The sequence below is a fragment of the Natator depressus genome, chromosome 7, assembly GCF_965152275.1.
Source record: "Natator depressus isolate rNatDep1 chromosome 7, rNatDep2.hap1, whole genome shotgun sequence".
In the NCBI taxonomy this organism is placed as follows: Eukaryota; Metazoa; Chordata; order Testudines; family Cheloniidae; genus Natator; species Natator depressus.
Window position 1 is genome coordinate 58122340 of NC_134240.1, and position 22190 is coordinate 58144529.

Here is a 22190-nt window from a genome sequence, read left to right on the forward strand (position 1 = left end):
CAGAGGAGAGCCACACAAATGGTAAAAGGTTTAGAAAACCGAACGTGTAGAGAGAGGTTAAAAAAATTGGCCGTATTTAGTCCCAAGAAAAGAAGACTGAGGGGGGACCTGATAAGTTTTCAAACATGTTAAGGGCTGTTATAAAGAGGATGGTGATCAGTGGTTCTCCTTGTCCACTGAAGTTAGGACAACAAGTAATGGGCTTCATCTGCAGCAAGGGAGTTTTAGGTTAGATATTAGGAGAAACTTTCTAACTGTAAGGGTAGTTGAGCTCTGGAACAGGCTACCAAGGAAATTGTGGAATCCCCTTCATTGGAGGCTGTTAAGAACAGGCTGGACAAACACCTGTCAGGGATGGTCCAGGTTTATTTGGCCCTGCCTCTGCGAAGGGACCTGGCCTTGATGACTTTTTGGGTCCCTTCCAGCCCTGCATTGCTCTGATTCTGTGCTCCGGGAAGGACTGTGAAATCCACACCTAAGCTCCCCCACCTCCAGTTCTGCCCATTCCCTAACTCAGGCCTGTGCCTGTCAGGTACAACATGGCCCATGACAGCTAATCAGTAACATCCTTTCTAGTCCATGTTTTCAGAGAAATAGTTGCTTGTGGTAAAATCCATGACTTTTTCAGGTTTGGCTGATATTTCACCAGTAAAACGGCAGCCATCTGAACTCTCAGAAGCCATGAATGATCTGACCCAATGAACGAATGAGCAAACACTTTGTGTTCATCCATCACTCCTTTTTTGTACTGCTTAACCAGCCAACGGCCTGTCCGATCCCGTTGCGACTTGAAGAGTTGCTGCTGGTGAGCCTGAGTGTTTTAAACCTGCAGCTTCCCCCACTGCGCCTGTGTGTTTCTGTAGTACAAAGGCCTGGTTAATGTTCTATCAGGTGAAAAGTGAAAGCCTCACTCAGCTGCCACTTTCTCCTTCCCCTGGGGATTTGTTCACATACAAGTGTGACTGTCTCAAGTTCAGGAACCTGCCTCCTCCTGCGTACAAGCATTGAACAGACTCTGTATGTGTCGGGGGAAACCCTTACCCCTCTGAGTCAATGGCAAAATTCTGACGGACTTCCAGGGGGCCAGAATTTCAGCCTTGACCTTTAAAAGACACTCTACTTTGACTCAGGCGCTTATCGGCTCGGCCGGTTTCTGTCAACAGGGCCCATGTGCTTTTTAAACACTGTTGCACTGTGCCATGTTGTGGTCCCCTCCCCATCCATTACCTGGAACAGTGCAACAGCGACACACAACCCTTGCAGAGGGCGCAACCTTACTCTGAGTTTCTGTTCTCCCTTCGCTAGCTGCGCTTCTCTCTGGGTTCCCCCTTTGCGCTCCGATTGAATTAGGGGACGCCCACTCCTTAGGTAGGCTTGGCCAGCCACAGCCCACAGTCAGTATCTGGCCTGGGCTGGCACGCACCCAGGAATCCAGGCTTGTTAAGGGAAGGAGAAACCATCTCTGTTGGAAGGGAAAGAAATCAGAAGTGAAGCTGCTTTGGCTTTGCTGCTCTGGCCCCTAAGCTAGCTAGATTAATGCTCGCGTGGGTATGTCTACACTGGCTGCAATTGCACCTCATGACTGCAGTGTAGACATACCCCTAAAGGCAGGCTGTTGAGGCAGCAGAGTGGAGAGGACAGGGAGAGGCTGCTGCTCTTCTCTAGAAGGCAAGGGCCCAATCCCACCCAGGCACCCACATCACCCTGTCCCCTGCGAGGACGAGGAGGCTCTGTCGTTTCACGAGACTCCTCGTGGTAGTAAATTTAGAGGATTGGGCCCTAAAAGCTGGTTGCGCAACCCTTACTCTTAGGGACTGGGGACTGGTTTGGCCCTGGCATGGGTTAGGGCATCCCTGACCTCTGAAGTGGCCCCTCTGGACTACCATAAGGGTGTAGAAATCACTGGGGTGCATGTCCCGCCATTCTGCCTCCTGGCTTGATCCACCACTCCCAGCCCCGTCCCCATCCCAGAATGCTGGCAGCGCAGAGCTCGTGGAGCTGGCTCTAGGAGTGGACCAAGGATTTTCCCTAGGGGAGGTTGTGGGGTACTTGCTTATCCTCCGGTCCTAGTGCACCAGCCTAGCTGGCTATAAGGGGCCACACGGGGCAGTTGCGATCTGGCCCCTGGTCAGCAAGTGTAATTCCTCATGGGTTCTGTGGGGAGGGGAGTCCTGATTCTACCACCAGAGACCTGTGGAAGTGAAATTGTTCTGTAAAAGCTCCCTCACGGGTCCCTTTAGGCCATCTCAGGACGGTTTAGGCAGTGTCTCAGCAGTAGTGAAAAATTTTTTTCCCCAACACTTCAATGCAAAGTTGGATTTGTCTCAAGGAAATTTTGAAATCCAGAATTTTAAACCTTGAGGGTTTCACCCAAGATGGACTCACTTCCATGTGTAAAAACAGTTACTCCAAACTGATGCTATTTTGGAGCAAAACATTGCAAGTTTCTTGTGACTGATAGGGAGGAAAAACACAAAGTTGCAATGAAACACAAAAGCTTCAGACACCAAGCAATCAGAGTAATGTAGGCCTGGAAGGGACCCCAAAACGTATCAAGTTGCCAGTATTTCACACAGCCTTATTCAGGAGTTCACAGCCCAATCAATCAACAAGAAATAAACTGGAGTTAGCCAGTAGTGACTATATATAGTAGCTTCGGAAAATCTTCTTTGCTATTCAGTATTACTTCTACGGAAGGGATTTTTTTTGGAGTGAAACTTTCAAAGGATTGAGGATGTTAGACATTCAGCTTGCTGTTGCAGAAGTTCTTTTGAGTGTCCACCCAAAGCTAGAAATCTAAGGATTTAGAGCTATGCAGAAAGGCAGGAAGTCATGTTTTTTTTTTTTTATCTACCACTATGAAGAAAAAAATGATCTTTAGCACACCTAGGAGGAAGGGTTTCTCTTCCCCATGATGCACGCACAGAAGTGCAGAGACAGTCGCATTTATAAACAAGGTCTCCTTGGACATATTCACACCCCTTGTGCGTTTGCTTTCCACACACATCCTAGTATGACTGCGGGTGGAAAGTGAATTCCCAGAACTCACTACTGCCCACTGATAGTGAACTTTAAATTCCTAAGAACCTTGAATGGCTACGCTGCAATCCAGAGAGGGAGCCGTGAACTCCTTGGGCCATAGGTTCATTACAGTGTTTTCAGTGAAGGGTTTTCCCAGTTCCCTGGGATGAATCAGCAGAACTTTGCACACTGTGAGCATTCTGGGCCAGATGACCTAGAACTCTGCAGATTTGCATCACAGAGAATTGAGCCCTTTAACTCTAAAGAGAATCAGGATTTTTACCATGTGGTCTTTTTCTCCTTTCTTGTGAAATCCTCCCTCCCTCCCTGGCCTGTACTTGGGGACCAAAATCCTAGCTCAGTTTGTGTATGTTGTAAGATTTTCAGCCACGGGAGGTGGCCTGGGGGCTTGTAAGCCCCAGTTGCTCGTTCTAATTAAGATGACTGCCCTTTGCAGTACCTTCCTCCCCCTCTTTGCTTTTCCCTTTCTCTGTGCATCACTCCATGGCCATTACACGTTTGGAACCTTTGCACTTAAGCAGAGTTTTGGTTCTGTTTCCCGCGGCTGTAGGCAGGAGGAGGGGATGGTTGCTTCACAGGCGGAGCACAAGGGCTCCATGAGTCATCCGGGCCCACGGTCTGATGGGGTTAGTGGGAACATTGTGCATGTGACTCACACCCAGGGCAGGGCAGCGTGACCCCCACAGCTTCTCCTGTGGCTCTTCATGCTATTGAGAGCATTGGAGTTATTGATTTATTATACGGTTGGCCTTTGATCCGGCCAAGATCTCCTATCCTGCCGTCCAGCACTGGGCAGGAGCTGATGCTCCAGAGGAACATTAAGTCCTCCCCAATGGAAGTGTGACAAGGTCTATGATCTTGCATAGGAAACCAAGGCTCCTCTGTTGAACTACCTTGTTAGTAGAGTTAGAACCCTGTGTAAAACCGCCGAGTGCATTTTGTTGACTCACTGAGGCAGGTGCAGCTTGTTTGCGCTAGCAAGATCAGAGAGCTGGGCATGGCAGATGCCACAGAGACAGGGAGGTGTCCTAGGAAAGAAACCTGAGGAATATTCTGGGTTGGCGAGAGAGCTCAGGCTGAGGTTTGTTATATGAGTCACCAGTAAAGGAGGGGAGTCGGTTTGACCTTCAAGTCTGGGAGCAAGTTGGGCATGACACCTGCTCACCACTGGGTCTGGGGAGACAGAATATCCAGAGTTGGGAGAGTGGCCCATGTTTAGCCATTGAATCCAACTCCTCTCCTGGAGTATACATTGGGAGCATGGTGGCCTTTCAGCAAGGTTTTTGCACTAGTACTGTGTTATGATGAAGCTGTGGGTGTACCATTGCTGGATCCCAATGGAACTGCACAGCTTTGTGTCCTGGGCCCTATTCTGCTAGTGGCTAGTGAGTCTTCTCCTAAGTGGTAGGGGCTTGTGCTTTCAGAGCAGGAAGATTGGAGATCTATTCCTGTTTTACCCTGAAGTGGCAAGGGTACGCAGCATAGAGACAACCATTACATCTCAGGTTTCAGAGTAACAGCCGTGTTAGTCTGTATTCGCAAAAAGAAAAGGAGTACTTGTGGCACCTTAGAGACTAACCAATTTATTTGAGCATAAGCTTTCGTGAGCTACAGCTCACTTCATTGGATCTCAATAAGGGCCCCCATGGATTTCTTGCAGTTCCATTTGCCCAGCTGAATGATGCCCACCACTACAAACCCCTGTGTCACATGCAAGGGCAGTGGTGAAGCAGTATATGACCAAATATCTACAACACAGGTTCTCAGTTACAAGAACATTATTTTAAGTTGGCTTGACACTTATATACACACACACACATTTTATATATATATTATCGATTGGGTTAAAAATTGAATTGGTAGGGGCACAATGCAATCACACTCTCTGCTCATTTGTAGCAAGGATGTACAAAGTCAGTACAACTTATAATGTACTTAGATACAGAGGAATTTCTCTTCCAGTGAAGCAGGAGGAGAACCCTGGACTGTCTCCCTGCATTGCCTTCTGCACATTTCACTTGCAGGTATGCTGAAGCTCTGTGCTCAGAGAACCTCTGTTTGGTGAAAACAATGGCTTTGCAGTCAGTGGGTTACACTGCAGATAAAGACTGGGACCTAGGAAACAGAGGCAGATTGCCATACGCTTACTCATATTGCATAGGAGTTTGCAATGTCTGTTCCTAACTGGATAGGAATTGCAGATGTCCTGGTATTTTTGTTACCTTGTCTCATTCACTTGTTTGTATCATGCAGCCCTTAGGTCTTATTTTTTAGACTGCAAACTCTTTGGGGCATGCACTATATGTTTGTACAGCTAGCACAATGGGGCCCCAACCTGGTGTCATGGAGTGTGGGGGAGTCAGGGCCCTGTACCCCCTACTTCCTGAGATTCACCATGACTCTCAGCCAGCCAGTAAAACAGAAGGTTTATTAGACGACAGGAATACAGTCCAAAACAGAGCTTGTAGGTACAGAAAACAGGACCCCTCAGTCAGGTCCATCTTGGGGGGTAGGAAACCCAGCCCCCGGTGCTGGGCCTCCCTCCGTTTCCCCAGCCAGCTCCAAACTGAAGCCCCCTCCAGCCCCTCCTCTGGCCTTTGTCTGTTTCCCAGGCCAGGAGGCCACCTGATCTCTTTGTTCTCCAACACCTTCTGTTGGCACCTTGGGGAGGGGCCCAGGCCATCAGTTGCCAGGAGACAGGGTGTTGGCCATTCTCTGTGCTGACAGCATCACACTGGCCCTCTAGGGCTCTGCAACAATCACAAACCCTTATCCTACCACTTAGATACTTAATAAATGTATAGGGGAAACTGAGGCACCCACACAGTATTCAGAGAAAACATTAAGAACATTCCCACTTCATCACACCTGGCTGTTGGTCACTATTGCAATAGAAATGTTAAATAATAGGTCAGGGTGGGGTACTATTTATTGTGAGTGAAAGTAGCACCATCTGCCCCAGAACCATTGGTTTGGTGCAAAGGCTTTAGTCCAGATTGTTTTTGACGCTCTGGAGAAGAAACAGTTCTATAAGACCCAGTTAGGAAACCCGTTATGTGAATAAAAATGGTAAATGATCTACTTGGTCAGCACAATGGAAAACCAGCCATTGAGCAGCCATTTATAATGGGTAAAATTAATAAATAAAGAAGCCCACAAAATGGCACTTCTTCCCTCCACAATTTTGATGAAAAAAAGATTTAATAATAATACCTGGTATCCTTCGCTCCATTGTACCGATGGGAAAATTGAGGCACAGCGATTTGCCTATGGTGACCCAGCAGGCCTGGAAATAGAACCCAGGTTTTCTGAGTCCTACTCCAGTGCTCTGTTCACTAAGCCACACTATCTAACAACCAGACCAGGGAATGGGAGATCAAGGCTTCTGGGTTTTGTTGCCAGCTGAACTCACTGTCCAGCCTTGGGCAGGTTATGTATTCTCTGTGGTGTGTCTTTTCCTCGCTCACCCCCGCATCTGTAAATGTGAGAGAATACACTGGCTCAGAGGTGCTTGCCATGCTTTGTGGAGTGGTTGCAGACCCTGGGCTGTGAGTGTCTGTTGTCATTAGTTGATTTCTGAAGTGTTGAAATATTTCCTTTAGTCAGATTTAAGTTGTACCAAAGAATCAGTTTGTCAGCTGAGTGAAATAAGGCCCTGTGCTCAACTCAGTGGCATTTCTCTGACTGTCTGTAATGTGATAACTCTCTTGAAAACCGCATCTGATCAGTTCCAAAATTCCAGGGAACGTTCTAGAGAGACAAGGTGGGTGAGGTAATATCTTTTATTGGACCAACTTCTGTTGGTGAGAGAGACAAGCTTTTGAGCTACAGAGGGGCTCTTCTTCCGGTGTGGGAAAGGTACCCAGTGTCACAGATAAGTACGAGATCAAACAGATAGTTTTAGCATAAGTAGTTAGCACATATTCTAAGGCAGTGGTATGCAAACGGGGGCGCAAGAGGCTCTCTGTGGGAGGGCACAAAGAAACGTTGTTAATATCACTTTTCACAGCAGACTTACTAGCGCCATCTTGCCACCCTTACTTCTGCAGTGCTGCTGGTGGCGGCACTGCCTTCAGAGCCGGGTGGCTGGAGAGCGGCGACTGCTGGCCGGGGCAATGTTCTTTGCGGAGCAGGATTTAAAACGTATTCCCACACAGGGCTCTACAGCAATGCACAGATTTTGGTGCCATAAAAAGTGCCAAGCAAAGACTCTAGGGATAGTCAGTATCGACTGCGCGGTTTATGTACGTATTCCTAAAGGTTAGTTTGATCTTTTTCAAACAAAATGGTTAAGTTGGTTGTGGATGGTAATAGTAAATGTTGCAGTGTTTCTGATTCCTCATCAGATACTAACGTTACTCCAATAAAAGTTAACAAACAAACAAACAAAAAACCAACAACCCGCTGATATGGAGGGTAATGCAGCTGAACTTGTATGTGAACCTTCAACAAGTCTTAGCGCTAGTGAGTCTGCTGTGAAAAGTTATATTAAAGAACCTTAATTTTTAACTTAAGAAAATATCAAGATAAATATATAAAACTGGGATTCTCATGGACTCTTGTCAAGCATGAGCAATGACAGCTATGTGTTTTGCGTTTTGAGTTATTAGCAAATGACAGCATTAAACTGTCAGAACACAGATGATACATTATGATTGTGATGCTTCTGCCAGGTGGAGCCGGCAGCAACCAGGGCTGGGTTCAATATCTAGGGGTTCCTCTTCAACAATAAAATACAGAACAGGCTCGAGCCCCCACCCAGTAACCTGGGAAAATTACACCCCTCCCCGGGCTCCTCTGAGAGGAAATACTTCCCCACTCGCAAGTACAGAGTCTGAATGTAGAAAAGAAACTTTTAATGAGAGAAGGGAAGTCACCAGACCATAATTAGGGGAAATGCCACAAGCAGGATTCATAAACATAAAACTGTGAGCAGGACACCCACTCCAGTGTGTGTGGGGCAGTGTCTTCTGCCTCATGTTCTTGAGTTTTACAACCAAAAGTTCCTTTACTGTGCCCCTCTCTGCTCCCTCACCAGACCGCACTCACAGTGGTTGTCCTTGGTCAGTGAGGACGCAGAGTTCAGAGGTGCAGCTGTATGCGTTCACCTCCCACTTGGAGAAGAAGGCACTGTGCTTGCTCTGCTATCTGAGCACTTGCTGTAGATGGCTGCCCTGCCAGCTATGGTTCCTCTTTGCCAGCTGCCCTGCTAGCCACTTTTCCACTCACTGGTCACCTTCTGCCACCTGCGTCTCTGCTGTGACCTCTGCAGGTCAGACCCTTGAAATTCCACCCACCTCTTAGTGATTTTCAGCTCTGAGGCTGGGCAGAGATGCTGTCCCACGACAAGTGATTGTCAACTCTTTTAAGCACTTAAAATAACAAAAAGACTCCTAATGGAGCCTATATAGCTTGATTGTTGAGCAATGGGGAGGAACAGGTTAAACCAGATGTGGGACCCTTAGGGAGAGTCCACATCTCCTGGTTGGGATACCTCTGTCCAGCCCTTGTACTTTCACATGGCTCTGGCATTCGAGCCCCTGGCTTAATGAGGTCCTTTCAGATGAGGGTGACCCCCTCATTTGGGACAGGTTAAGCGCAGTTCTGCTCCCCTTTATTCATACAATAAAGACAACAACATCGATAACAGCATTTCACTACCCCTGCATTCAATATTAAAGTGATTTGTAACCAAGCACCAGCCACTTGATCACTTTGAGCGACATCTGATGGATATCTATGCAGAGTAGGTGGGTTCATGTAAATACAGTTTGCTCCTGAAGTCTCTCCCTTTCCCAGCTAGCTGTTAGGGGAGAATTCATTCATACCCTGCTTACATCCTCCCCCCTACAATTACAAAACATTCTGAACATGCAAATAAGATAATTTTTTTCAAAAGCCATGCTAAATTATTGAGTGGTCAAAGAGACATGATGAAAAAACAAGTGAGTTGCCATTAAAAGCTCCGAAAGCATCCCTGGAAGTAGCATATTTGATTGCTAAGTGGATGAAGCTGCATACCATTGGTGAGGTATTAGTATTACCAGCTGCGGTAAAGATGTGTCAAATTGTGCATGAAGATAGATATGGTGAAACTTTGAAAACTATTCCTTTGTTATGGGATACAGTGAGCTAGTGGATCAATTAACTTTCTGAAGCTATCAAATTGAAACTTTTGACTAGAGTTAAACAAAGTTTGCCAAACAACTTGGTGAGAGCACTGATATTGGGAATTTGGCTCAGTTCATTGTGTGTGTTAGGTATTGCTATGAGGAGGAAATTCTGAAAGATATGCCGTTCTGCAAATGAATAGACGGGCAAACTATGGGAGAAGACATCTTCAGTCTTGTGAATGAATTCTTCAGAGCAGATGGCCTGTCAAGGTCTAATTGCATTGGCATGTGTACTGATGGTGGAGCTGTGATGGTGGGTCCCACGAAGGGCTTCATAGGGAAAGTACTCGGCATTGCTCCCTACGTTAAATTCACGCATTGCAAGATACACTGTGAGGCTCTGGCTACTAAAAAACTAGAACCTGAAGCAAACAAGGTTTTGAATGATGCAGTAGTAAGTGTTCACCCACAGGTGATGTGGTGTTTTTGTCTCTTCCCTGTGTGAGTTCATTCGAGAACATAGTGATTGTCTGGTTTCACCCACATAGTTGTTGGGGCATTTAGTGCACTGGATGAGATACACCACATGCATGTGTAGGACCCATGGATCTCTTGAAAGGCATGTTGTGGTTGATGTTGGTCATTGTAGCACTAGAGATAAGTCTGCAGGTTTTGCATCTGTTGTTCTGGCAGATTCTGGTGCCACTTTGAGTTGTTGTGTTGGGAGCTTGCTTCTGATGAGGAGCTTTGTGAGGTTGGGGGGTTGTTTGAAGGCCAGAAGAGCGGGTTCAGGAAAGATTTCTTTCAGAGTGGGGTCCCCATTGACTATGGGTTGTAGTTGTTTGATGATATCCTGCACGGGTTCCAGTGTGAAGTGGTAAGTTCTAGGCATCAGTGGGAAGAACCCTATTGATTTTGGTGAGAATTGGGAAAACTGGAAAAGCCTGACTTCCAGTAAAATTTTCTGACGAGAGTGGTGAGTGAGGGAACTGTCCACACTGGGAGTGAGGGCTCAGCAGGGCATGTGGCTCAGCTGAATTGAAGCGTGTACCCCTCTAGTTTTACATTATTGTAGCTAAACCCTACCCAGCTAGGAATTTCAATTGCCGCTATGCTGGCCTACTATGACCTCTGAACTTCATAGACATAAGGGACCTGGAACTCAAGCTCCCAGTCCAAAAGCACAGTCTACTACCTAATGAGCCAGAGGAGAATGGTTGGCCTGTGCCTTTCCCCACCCTTTGTTTTGTTTCCTTGTAGACTGTAAGTAGAGCTGGTTGAAAAACGGCATTTCCATCCTGCAGGAAATTCTGATATTTCAGCATTTGTTTTCATCCCAAATTGGGACAGGGTTGAAATGTTGAAACCTTCCAAAAAATTTTTGATCTGGAAATGTTGAGTTTTGCTGGTTTCAATCCAAACAAAATGTTGATGTTCTTGACTCAAAACATTTCAGTCTGTCAACCTGAAACATTTTGTTTTGGGTGAACATTATCTCTGAGTCAATCTGCCCTGCTGCAGTGCCTCATGGGAGTTGTAGTCCTGGATCCCTCTGTGGTTTGTTTGTGCCTGAGCTGATACGGTGCCTAGGACTTTGACGGACCAAAAAGGTTTTATTTAGATTTTCTCGATGGAAAATTCCACCAAAGTCTCTCTCTCTTCTTTTGGAAGACTTAACTGAAATACCATTTTCCAATAGGAAAATGTTTTGTTCAAAATTTTTCAAACAGTTCTAAATGTAAGCTCCCCAGGGCAGGGAATGTGTCTTATGTGTTTGGAAAATGGCTAGTGCGTTTTGGGTGCTACTCAACACAATTACAGATACCATTGGCAGTGAGCAGTACAGGACCTATGAGACATAGTTAAGCAATTCCAGTTCTATCTGGTAGGGAGAAGTGGTGTATGCACACGATCACCGGTTCCTTACATTATTCAAAGTATCTTCTTGGACCTTGTTTCTAACTTCAGACTCCTGCAGTTTGAGTCTGGCAAATGTTGCTTGAGGAATTATCCTGGTGGGACTGGCTAAAAACCTTTGGTTTGGCCAATTTCAGCTCTGCCCACTGCGCTCAAGTGCTTCTCCAGCCACACAGACATCCTGCATCAGCAACACCTAAACAGTTGCTCCCGTTTTCTGTATTTCAGGCCTGGGAAGAGTCTGGCGGGATAGTCTCTTTCCCCAACGTTCAGTTTTTAGCAAGTGAGGTTTCCAAACTTCTGACCAAAGAAATCAAGAAGAAGCTAAACGGCAAACCTGCAGGTAATAGCCAGAGGGCACATGGCCTGGGATGTGCTCAATCCTGTGTGTTTTGTGATCCAAATTTAACCATCAGCTGTAATGTATTATGCTATGCATTTAAGGAAGGGCCGGGAAACAACAATAGAAAATACTAAGCCGGATCTTCAGCTGGTTTAAACTGGCATTGACTTCAATGGAGCATCACAGAGTTACACCAGCTGTGGCCCTGGCTCCAACTGTGCCAAGTTAACTTGCTTTGAACCATCTGCATTCCCTGGTTTTTGATTTACCTGGGGACCATTGTAATAACTCTTCACATTTTATTTCTTAAATGTTTGTTCTTTCTTAAAAATAAAAACAAAAGATCATGAGCCTTGCATTGCTTTCCCGTTGACCATTGTAAATTCCTTGAACTATTTGGCTGGCAGAGCTTATGAACTACATTGGCATTGCCAGGGGAGTTTGTAAACTCCACCAACCAACTAATTAGCATTACCTAACTGCTCACTTGGTGCCCCATCCAAAGCCTATTAAAGTCCTTCCACTGACATCAGTGGGCTTTGGGTCAGGCCCTTAGTTAATGTAGCTTTGCTAGTTTCACCCAGTGCACTAAGAGTTGCTCAGTACAATGCTGTCAGCTTCCTTAATGGAATTGAAGTCTACTGTTATGATAGAGGACGCTCGGCTGGCCGTGGCGCGGTTGCTGCAGCTGAAAGGGGAAGAGGAAGATGGCTGCGTGCTTCTGAGATCGGTGTACCTCCTCTCACAGATTGACTCGGTAAGAGAAAGCAAAAGCACCTTCTCCCTGTAAAGGCCTGGGAGCTAGAGGAGTGAGGCAGCCGCTCCAATAACAAAACCCCCAGTTTTCAGTAAGTGAGTATTGTCTCCAAGGCTTTATCCTTGAGCATTAATGTCAGAGTTTATATCAAAACGTTATTCCAAGCATAAAATCAAAGATAAGATGCCCAGTGTGGGTTACAAACTGGCCTTCAGCGAAGACAGGGGAGTTCTGCCCCACTCTGCCTGTCAGGCAGCTGTTTTTGCTCAGTTCCCCTGAATTGGCTTCAGTCCTGCTTTATTATTCCAAGCTATACACCTAGGGGAGACCTGAGCAGGGAACTAGTGATCTGCTGCTGACATGCTTGGAATCTGCACCCTTTCACCCTGAAGAATCCTAAAGCACTTTGCAAGCTGTCTACATACAGCAGCACTGGAATGCAGCCACCTCTGGAGTGGAGCAGCACTGCACAACAAGGGGGGAGGGAGAAAATCTGGCCCAGGGTTCCATTGCATCCAATGAAGTGAGCTGTAGCTCACCAAAGCTTATGCTCAAATAAATGTGTTAGTCTCTAAGGTGCCACAAGTCCTCCTTTTCTTTTTGTGAATACAGACTAACACGGCTGCTACTCTGAAACATTGCAAACCCTGTTTCCTATGAAAAGAGCCATGTGACAGTTGATGTCCATGCAGCACAGACAGGTTTCTTTTCATCCAAATATATGAAACTAAATCTTACACACAGCCGTTCAAGAACATTATCTACGTAACTGAGAGAGGCCCTTTAGGCTGATTTATTGGTAGAGGCACAGTGTGATAGTTGCAGTGCGATTTGTGCTCTTCATAGAGTTTAAAAGTTTGATATTTCATCTAGCACAAGATGTCTCTAAGCTTTGTACACTACCCACCCCCTCCTCTATTTAGCTTGTTTCTGATCCCTTCCCTGTAAGCCAAAGCAGCCTCACTGTTACGTCCTCATTCCTGCAGTTGATTAGTTAGTACAAGGCCTTGTTGGAGAAGGGAGGAAATTAATTCATTAGTGCCAGAAAAGTCAAGTCTCTTGGAAAGGTTGCCTGTTACTTTTAATCATGCTCTTCCTAAAATGTATGTGCAATGACTCAGCAGACTGCAAACATGCAGTCATCACAGCCCTTTGCTAAACTGCATACATGCTGCTCCCAGCTTAGCATCACAGATCTCAGTTGCTATAGTCTGTTCCCAGTGGCTAAAGATGAGGCAGACACTGATATGAGCTGCCTGTCAGACTGACGGTTGGATCCCTGGCATGACTCCACTACAGACTTCCTAGTGCAGGACATTTCAGGTGTCTGTACAGTAGGGGTTCTCAAACTGGGGGTCGGGACCCCTCAGGAGGTCGTGAGGTTATTACATGGGGGGGTCACGAGCTGTCAGCCTCCACCCCAAACCCCGCTTTGCCTTCAGCATTTATAATGGTGTTAAATATATTTTTTAAATGTTTTTAATTTATAAGGGGGGTCGCACTCAGATGCTTGCTATGTGAAAAGGGTCACCAGTACAAAAGTTTGAGAACCACTGGTATCTCGGCTCGGAGGAGCCATAAACACAGAACGTGGGCTGTAGGAGGTCCTGTAAGGATGCCTGCTGCCCCCTACCAGGTACTGCCCAGCTACATGACCTTGTCACTATGCTGCACACTGTCTAGGACTTTCAAGTGACAGTAGGGATAGGATGCAGGAGTCCCAAGGCCGCAGGGTAAATGGATAGATACTCAGGGAGAAGTAGAATAGTCATTGTATGTGACGTTGTTTTCTGTATTCAGGGGACGCTGTGGAACATCATCAAATCCGGCCTCCCAGTCGCTCTGATGCAGTGCCTGTACCTTTTCTTCACCTTTCCTTTGGGGAAAGCCAGTGATGGAGAGACAAGGGAGGAGGACAAGCAAGTTCAGGAGATGTTTGTTCAGGTAAGGGATCCCCTTTAGTGCTCCTTGGTTTTGAGTGCTCAGGGACCCTGGAAGAGGAATGGATGCTGGTGCTCACTCAGACTTTGGGATGGAGTTAGAATCAGTTTATCATGCTAAGCCGGACATGCTTGGATTGTGCTGTTCTTTCCAATACTAGCTTGAAACTTTTCTGTCCAAAAGTTTCAGTTTTCCTATGTTTTGAACCAGCTGGAAACAAACATTTTTCTTTTGAATCAACATTTTGACTTAAAATGTCAGTTTGTTTTGTTTTTTAAAAGGAATGTGACATTTTTAAGTTGAAACAAAAATGTGTTCCTACTTATCAGCTCAAAACGAGTCTTCATGCTGACATTTCCCATAGGAAAATCCAAAGTTTTTCATCAGAATTGACCCATTCCTGGGAAAAACGTTGCTTTGGCTGAAGCCACATTTCTCCTTGGGAAATGTGCTGCATGACAAGTTCTGAGCAGCTCTGTGTCAGAGCCTGCTTGTTAAGCTGCATGAGTTTCCTAAAAAAAAAAAAAAAAAAAAAATGTTTGCAGAGTTGTTGTAGCTGTGGTGATCCTAGGAAATGAGAGAGAAAAGGTGGGTGAGGTAATATCTTTAATTGGACCAACTTCTGTTGGCGGAAGAGGCAGAGACAAGCTTTTGAGCTACTAGAGATTGTCCCTGTCTCATCCTCCAAAAGAAATTGGTCCAATAACAGACATTACCTCACCCATCTTGTCTCTCATTTCCTGAAAAAGGGCACTGTTTTAGTCTCGTTTAGGTTTGCCTTTGACTGCAGTGGTGTAAGTGTACTGTTGGCTGTCCCAGAACTCAGAAGGCTGCATGGCTGTACCATGAAACCCATGGGAAGCATATTCTAGGCATTTGAGGGGGGGATGAAATCCAACAACTGTTGGGTAGCATGTGAGTAGCTTTGATCTGGTGGGAGTCCAGGATTGGAAATCACACCTCCAGGAATCATTGGTTGCCTGAGCTCACTAAGGTGGTGAAAGAGAGTATAGGGAAGAAGCAAGGATTCCTGAACAGCCTATTCAGTCATTAAGAAAAAGACCATGGGACTTAATAGAGAATGGTAACTTTCCATAGAATTTTTAAGCCATCCTATAGAATTCTAGAACAAGGGCTATTGTTCTTTGACATTCTGTATGTTGTCTTAACAGCTCTAGAGAAAGGATCTCACTGTCTGTCAGATTCTATAGAGTTTGAGTAATATCCATGGAGCCCTATTGGTTTAATCACTGTCAAGTTCAATAGGGATTTTCCATAAGTACAGTTTGGACCCCTCCTTCATGACAGATTAAAGGGTGTGAGCAGTAAAATTTCTCAATGGGCCAGAAGAGAAATCCAAAGGCTCCCTCTGGAGTGGTACTTCATTGTATCTGTAGTATGTTGCCGGCACAAGCTAGCCCAGAGTTTTGTGTTACACTGAATTACCCAGCTGATTTTCCCCCTTGGCTGAGATTTCCAATGCCAACATAAACACACAGCCCCCACTGAAGGTAAATGTTTGCTTTGAAAATCTCAGATACTGTTTAGAAATCTAAGTGACAGTAAAGCACGTGACGATGCTGACAATTGTGAGGGGGTCTGAGTGATATCTTCTGACCAGCCCGCAAAATAGGGCCTAGTTCTGCAAAATGCCAAATGGCCTTAATTCCCATGGAAGCTAATGGGAGGAGACCAGGTCTGTACCTTGAAACTCCTGTAATGTAATACATGATATTTATTATGTGTCTGCCTTTGGCGTGCTATGTGCTTGGCTTAGAACCAGCAGTGAGCTGCATATAAGCTACAAGCAAGGGCAGGGAGAAGATAGAAAGGTGCCATCTATCCTGTATTAAGTATTGGGCCAGAGATCCTTACTAAATGTGATTAAGGCAGGGATCACTATTCTTAGGTATTTGAAGGTGCAACGAGGGATTGTGTAGGTGCAGGAAAGATTTACATATTAAAACTAAGGAGACGTTCTACTGGGCAGAAGACATTTCTTGAAGGATCACTTCTGCTTCCAGCCATGAGGTCCTATGAGAGTTCCACCAGAACAATGACACTGTCAACCAATTAGCAGAGACCAGTGATAGTGGGAGACTGACCTTCCACTGGAGCTGGGACCAAGCTGTGGAACTCCCTGCTGCAAGAGATAAGAATGACCCTGGAAGTGGCCAGTTACAGAAGTGAATGAAAATCTCATTCCATCAATTTATCTTTCCCTCCAATTTTTACACCTGCATGGCCCCTACACACCTGAACTATAAACTAATCATGTTATGTCTGCAAGCTGGGAATGAAGACAGATCTTCTTGTTCTGATGGTTAGATACTTGGGAGAGGCTCTGATATTATGGTGATAGGGGCCATAGCAGTAACTAGTTACACAGCATAAAGTATTCAGCTGCTTTTGTTTTCAGTAGAACTGCATCCACTAATATAGGGTCAGATTTGACCCGATATATTCAAGCCTGTGGAGCCCTTATATGCTTCCCAAAATTCTGCATTTAATTTGCATTGCAACCAATTTTCTTTTCCAGACAATGCTCAACTTGTACAGGGAGAAACAAGGTTTAGAGGAACTTCTGTCAGCTGCCGAGCTTCAGTCTCTAATTATAGCAACGGCTTCCCTCTGGGACCAGTGCAACCTTTCATGGAAAGCACCCACAGGCCGTGTGCTTCGAACAATTTCAAAGGCCCAGACCAAAACTGCCATCATGTACTTACAAGGTTTGTTTTTTCCTGAGCACCTGTGGAATGAATTCCTCTAAGAAAAATCACACTTGGCTAGGTTTCATTTCTACGTACCTCCATGAACTTCTAGACTAGAACTCAATTTAGTGCTGGTGGGAACCGAAGTCCTTTATTTATGCATAGAACAGAAAGTTACAGGCAGCAGCATGTCATGTCCTGTCCCACTTCCACCAAAAGTACCCAAGCCAAGAGATACATTAAAGAGTTACACATCACGTGACCCAGAGCCAATTGGCGTCTCTGGGGTTCCCCAGCATTCTAAGTATTGCTCTCCTGATATTTGCATGGCACCTTGCTGACATTTTGTCAGCTGCAGCGCCTAGTGCATTGGGGAATCCTGACTGGTTGCCAGTGATAGTTTGGCTTCTTCCTAGAGGGAATTTTCCATTAGATTAGGGGTGTTTTCATCTTTAAAAAAATGCAGAGATTACTTATCTCCACCCTGCAATAGAAAAAACAATCCAGATAATTTATAATCAACATCCTGCCATCAGAACCTCCTCATAGGGTGTAAATGCGTTTTATTTTTTATGCAAAAGTGCCCAAACATGGTTTCTTCATTCACACCACTTGTAAGATCAGGTCCTTGTGTAGTAAGAGGTAGTCCTGACAGCAGGTGAGTTGTCTAAGAATTGCCAGCATGACCACACTTGGAAGGTGGGCTACTAGACTAAATGGAAAAGACCAGTCACCAATGGTAGCTTCAGAACAAAACGTATCCTCCTCCTCATTGTGCAAAACTATTAATCTCTATCTGAGTATATGTAATGATCTTAATACGAGATAATTTAATTGTCCATCATCCACTTACCATGTATTAAAAGGGCTGGACTCACAGTATGCAGATTTAATTGGGGGCAGATTTATATTCATGAAGCTGCTTGTGTTTCTGTGGGTCAAAAACAGAAATGTAATAGGAGTTGAGGAATGAAAGTTTTTGTTTTTTTTTAATTTTTTTTTACTCTAGTTACTAAAGCTAGCAGTGTATTCCTGTATTCTCCCCCCCCCCCCACCTCCCCCAAATCTCTTCTCCAGCCAGAAGAGGAATTAACTGCCCTGTTTGATTGGGAAATGTAATTTCAAGCATGTTGTTACGTTTTGTCTGTGATTTTGCAGTTGTTTGTAACATCAGGCTGTCAGTACTAAACATGTGCCCTCATTTATTCACAGCTGCGGACTGCATTAAGATAGCCATTCAGAATCTATTCAAATTGGCTGACACCTTGCCGGCTTCTGACATGTGTGAGGCAGTTAGCATCATCCTGTGTTTTGTGAAGGATTCCTATCCTATCTCCTCAGCTTTGCTTTTGGAGTTTGAAAATAATGATGGATACCAGCTCCTGGTAAAAATTTTACTTAGGTGAGTATGGAGTTTTCACTGGGTTTCTAGGGGATGATAAAGCATGGGTCTAATTAAATATAATTTTCAGAGGTGATGATGGCTTGTTTTAAAATTTCAATTGCATTTTAGAAAGATGCAGGGAACATAGTGGGCAGATGAAGCACTAAGCTGCTGATAACAAAGGGTTACATTTAGCAAACCACTAACAACACCGCAATGCTGTTTAAAGAGCAGAACCACAGCGTAACTTCTCCAGGAAGAGTACCCGGAAGTCACCTACTACAGGACAGGCCCAACAAAGAAAATAACAGAACGCCACTAACCATCACCTTTAGCCCCCAACTAAAACCTCTCCAACGCATCATCAAGGATTTACAACCTATCCTGAAGGACGACCCATCAGTCTCACAGATCTTGGGAGACAGGCCAGTCCTTGCCTACAGACAGCCCCCCAACCTGAAGCAAATACTCACCAGCAACCACACGCCACACAACAGAACCACTAACCCAGGAACCTATCCTTGCAACAAAGCCCGCTGCCAACTGTGTCCGCATATCTATTCAGGGGACACCATCATAGGGCCTAATCACATCAGCCACACTATCAGAGGCTCGTTCACCTGCACATCTACCTATGTGATATATGCCATCATGTGCCAGCAATGCCCCTCTGCCACGTACATTGGTCAAACTGGACAGTGTCTATGTAAAAAAATAAATGAACACAAATCAGACGTCAAGAATTATAACATTCAAAAACCAGTTGGAGAACACTTCAATCTCTCTGGTCACTCGATTACAGACCTAAAAGTGGCAATACTTCAACAAAAAAAATTCAAAAACAGACTCCAAGGAGACACTGCTGAATTGGAATTAATTTGCAAACTGGATACAATTAACTTAGGCTTGAAAAGAAACTGGGAGTGGATGGGTCATTACACAAAGTAAAACTATTTCCCCATGTTTATCCCCCCGCCATCCCCCACTGTTCCTCAGACGTTCTTGTGAACTGCTGGAAATGACCACCTTGATTATCACTACAAAAGGTTTTCTTCACCCCCCCCCCCCCCCACTCTCCTGCTGGTAATAGCTCACCTTAAGTGATCACTCTCGTTACAGTGTGTATGGTAACACTCATTGTTTCATGTTCTCTGTGTATATAAAATCTCCCCACTATATTTTCCACTGAATGCATCCGATGAAGAGAGCTGTAGCTCACGAAAGCTTATGCTCAAATATATTTGTTAGTCTCTAAGGTGCCACAAGTACTCCTTTTCTTTTTGCGAATACAGACTAACACGGCTGCTACTCTGAAAACTTCTCCCATTGAAACCACAAGGGGAAGTGCCAATTGAAGAAGTTAATCTAGAGGTAGATTAGGGAATTACCTAAATTGAGACACAGGCCAGGTTTTGTTAATCAAACACTAGGATACGGATAATATCAGGAGAGACCTCAACCGGACCCACTTTGCTTAGAAAGGCTCCCCTGGTCGTGAAGTCTTTATCCAGAGGAAGCATTTCACCTGATGGAGCAGATCTCTAAGTAAAAAGGTAAATCCAATGGGCATGTCTAGGATTAATATGCTCACACCTGGACAAGACCCACGGGTTACCCTGGGTAGAGCTGGGCAAAATTTTTTGACCAAAACTTTTTTTGGTGAAAAATGCAGATTTGGCAACACTAAAACAGTTCACAAATGTTGATTTTGCCAAATTGTTTCAGTCAGGATAAAACATTTTTTAAAAAATTCTGAAAAAAATAAAAATGTCATCAACATTTATGATACATTTTGATTTTTCAGTTCAAGGTGAATTTTTCTTTTAAATTTTTCTCTTTTTTTAGAATTTAAAATTTTTTTTTAAAGGCTCAAAATTGATGCCAAGCGTTTTTGTTTCAGATTGAAAGAAATGTTTCTTTCAACCTGAAACAGTTTTTTTTTCAAATGGGCTCCGTGGATATTACTCAAAAAAAAAAATTGCTTCAGAATTTCCACAAAATCAGAAAAATCCATCATTTGCCCACCTCTGATCTTGGGTCAAAACACAAAGCAGTTTTGTCTGCTGTTTCCACCATTATTGCCTTCTTCATTAAGGCCCTGAGTTTATTACATCAATAGCTGGTGGAATAACCATGAACCAGTTTCCCCAAAAACACTGAGCAGTCTTGTTCCCACAGTTATAGTCCTCAAGTTAAGAGGGTCCCTCCAGACTGTACCATCCAGCGTAGTTTCCACCACAGCTGCCAGCCTTTGTATTGCGATATTCCTTGATAACCTGTTTGATTTTGATAGTTCTTTTGGACAGGCAGGGGGAAAACACTCTTCCCATCTCAGTTCACAAATTTAGAGCAAACATTTTCAAAGTTATAAAGCAAAACGTACATATTTCCTTACAGAATGGCATACAAACATTACAAATAAGATTAATACATTCAGCCACTTATAGCCTAAACACTAAATACATTCTTATAAAACCAATACCTATTTTGCACAACACTAATACATAAGTGACCTGGTCTGGTCTCCAGCTATGAGTTTGTCTGTTCTGAGCTAATGCGTTCAGCCTCGGCAAGAGCTGCCACCCGGCCTGCCAGTGTCACAACCAGCTCCCCATCACCCCCATTGGAAACCCTAGAGGAGGAAAAGATGGTCTTTTATTCGCTGAGGCTTTTTTAATTCCTAATGATAGCTTGTTCTGGCATACACCTGCACACAAATAGGTTTGAGGAGAAAGATTGCACTAGTCTCAATCGTAAGAGCACTGGACATAACGACACGATACATAGCTGACTGCTTTTCACCACTTGCTCTTTCTCCCTTTGATCTAAGCTACTGCAAATCTGGGAGATGTTTGGAACCAGCCTATGGCTTAACAGAGACTTCAATGCATTATCCATGTGTCTAATACCATATGGATAGCACACATCTGAGATTAAACAATGTCTTCCCCTTCTAGTGGGCCCATGGGTCTGTAAATCTCAGGCAGTTTTGTAGAAACTAAAGAATTATATATGTTCATGGTTTGCATTTTGCTAATTGTGTTTCTTTTTTTATTTTATTTTTAAGTACAGGGCTAGCATTCTGGGTTGGATCTCTAGAGCTGCCTGAAATAGTCTAAATTTTGATTTTTTTTAAATTATAAATTTGTTAATTTTGACCCAAAAAATCGGGATATATATTTTGTGAAAAATTTCCCTTTTTCCAGCTGGTGCTGTGGATCGCACTTCTACTGGTACATGTAATGGGACTTAATTTCAACATTGGCTAGTTTCTTTCCTCTTTTGTAGTCACTTATTGACCTCAGCCCTTTAATTATCTGGTTCAGTTTTTTAGTTCTTCCCCGATCCAACTTTGGAGTTAGTCAGACTGTAAGATTGTCTGGAGAGCAATTCAGTTCAATCAGTCGTCCAATCAGTGTAACAGAAAGCATAACAGATTACTGTGGTGGAGGGATCTGGGGGAGGGAGAAAAGTGAGAAATTGTTACTTCAGTATCTGGTGTCCCTGTCGAATGTGTTAGTGAAAGGACCGGTTATTTTAAATATTACTGAGCCACAAGCATATGACTACCCCGTTCTTTGTTTTTAGATGGGAGGGATCTCCGCACAGTGAAGGAGACCACCATGTCGAAGAGGTGCTGGATATACTAACTTGCCTCACAGTCTGTGGGAAAACTGAACTGAAAGTTTCTGGCAACGTTACACATCCTCAGCTACCGCACTTTGATTTTGAACAGACACAATCCTCTGGTACTGTATATACACGTACAAATATTACTGTGGGCTTAGCATGGGAAGAGCAATCATTGTGCACAGCATGTGCATGGTAGAGAAGAAAATGTACATGATCGCATGTGTGCACCTGCAGTGCTAAGGTGGAGAATTTAAACATGCAAATCAGGAAATTCCAAAGTTAACTAAGGTTACATCTACATTGTGACCCGGGGTATGAATGGCAGCTCATGTCTGGTTTAACGGCAGCT

General features: G+C 44.5%; 1 protein-coding gene across 1 annotated transcript in view; it reads left to right on the forward strand.

Annotated features, from left to right (window-relative positions):
- Positions 1–22190, forward strand: part of WDFY4 (WDFY family member 4) — a 228012-nt gene that overhangs the window by 6112 nt on the left and 199710 nt on the right. The window contains exons 3-8 of the mRNA XM_074959629.1: positions 11301–11415; positions 12069–12172; positions 13973–14116; positions 16653–16842; positions 18037–18226; positions 21797–21957. Of these exons, the coding sequence (XP_074815730.1) occupies positions 11301–11415; positions 12069–12172; positions 13973–14116; positions 16653–16842; positions 18037–18226; positions 21797–21957 (904 nt within the window). The remainder of the gene's footprint in view (positions 1–11300; positions 11416–12068; positions 12173–13972; positions 14117–16652; positions 16843–18036; positions 18227–21796; positions 21958–22190) is intronic.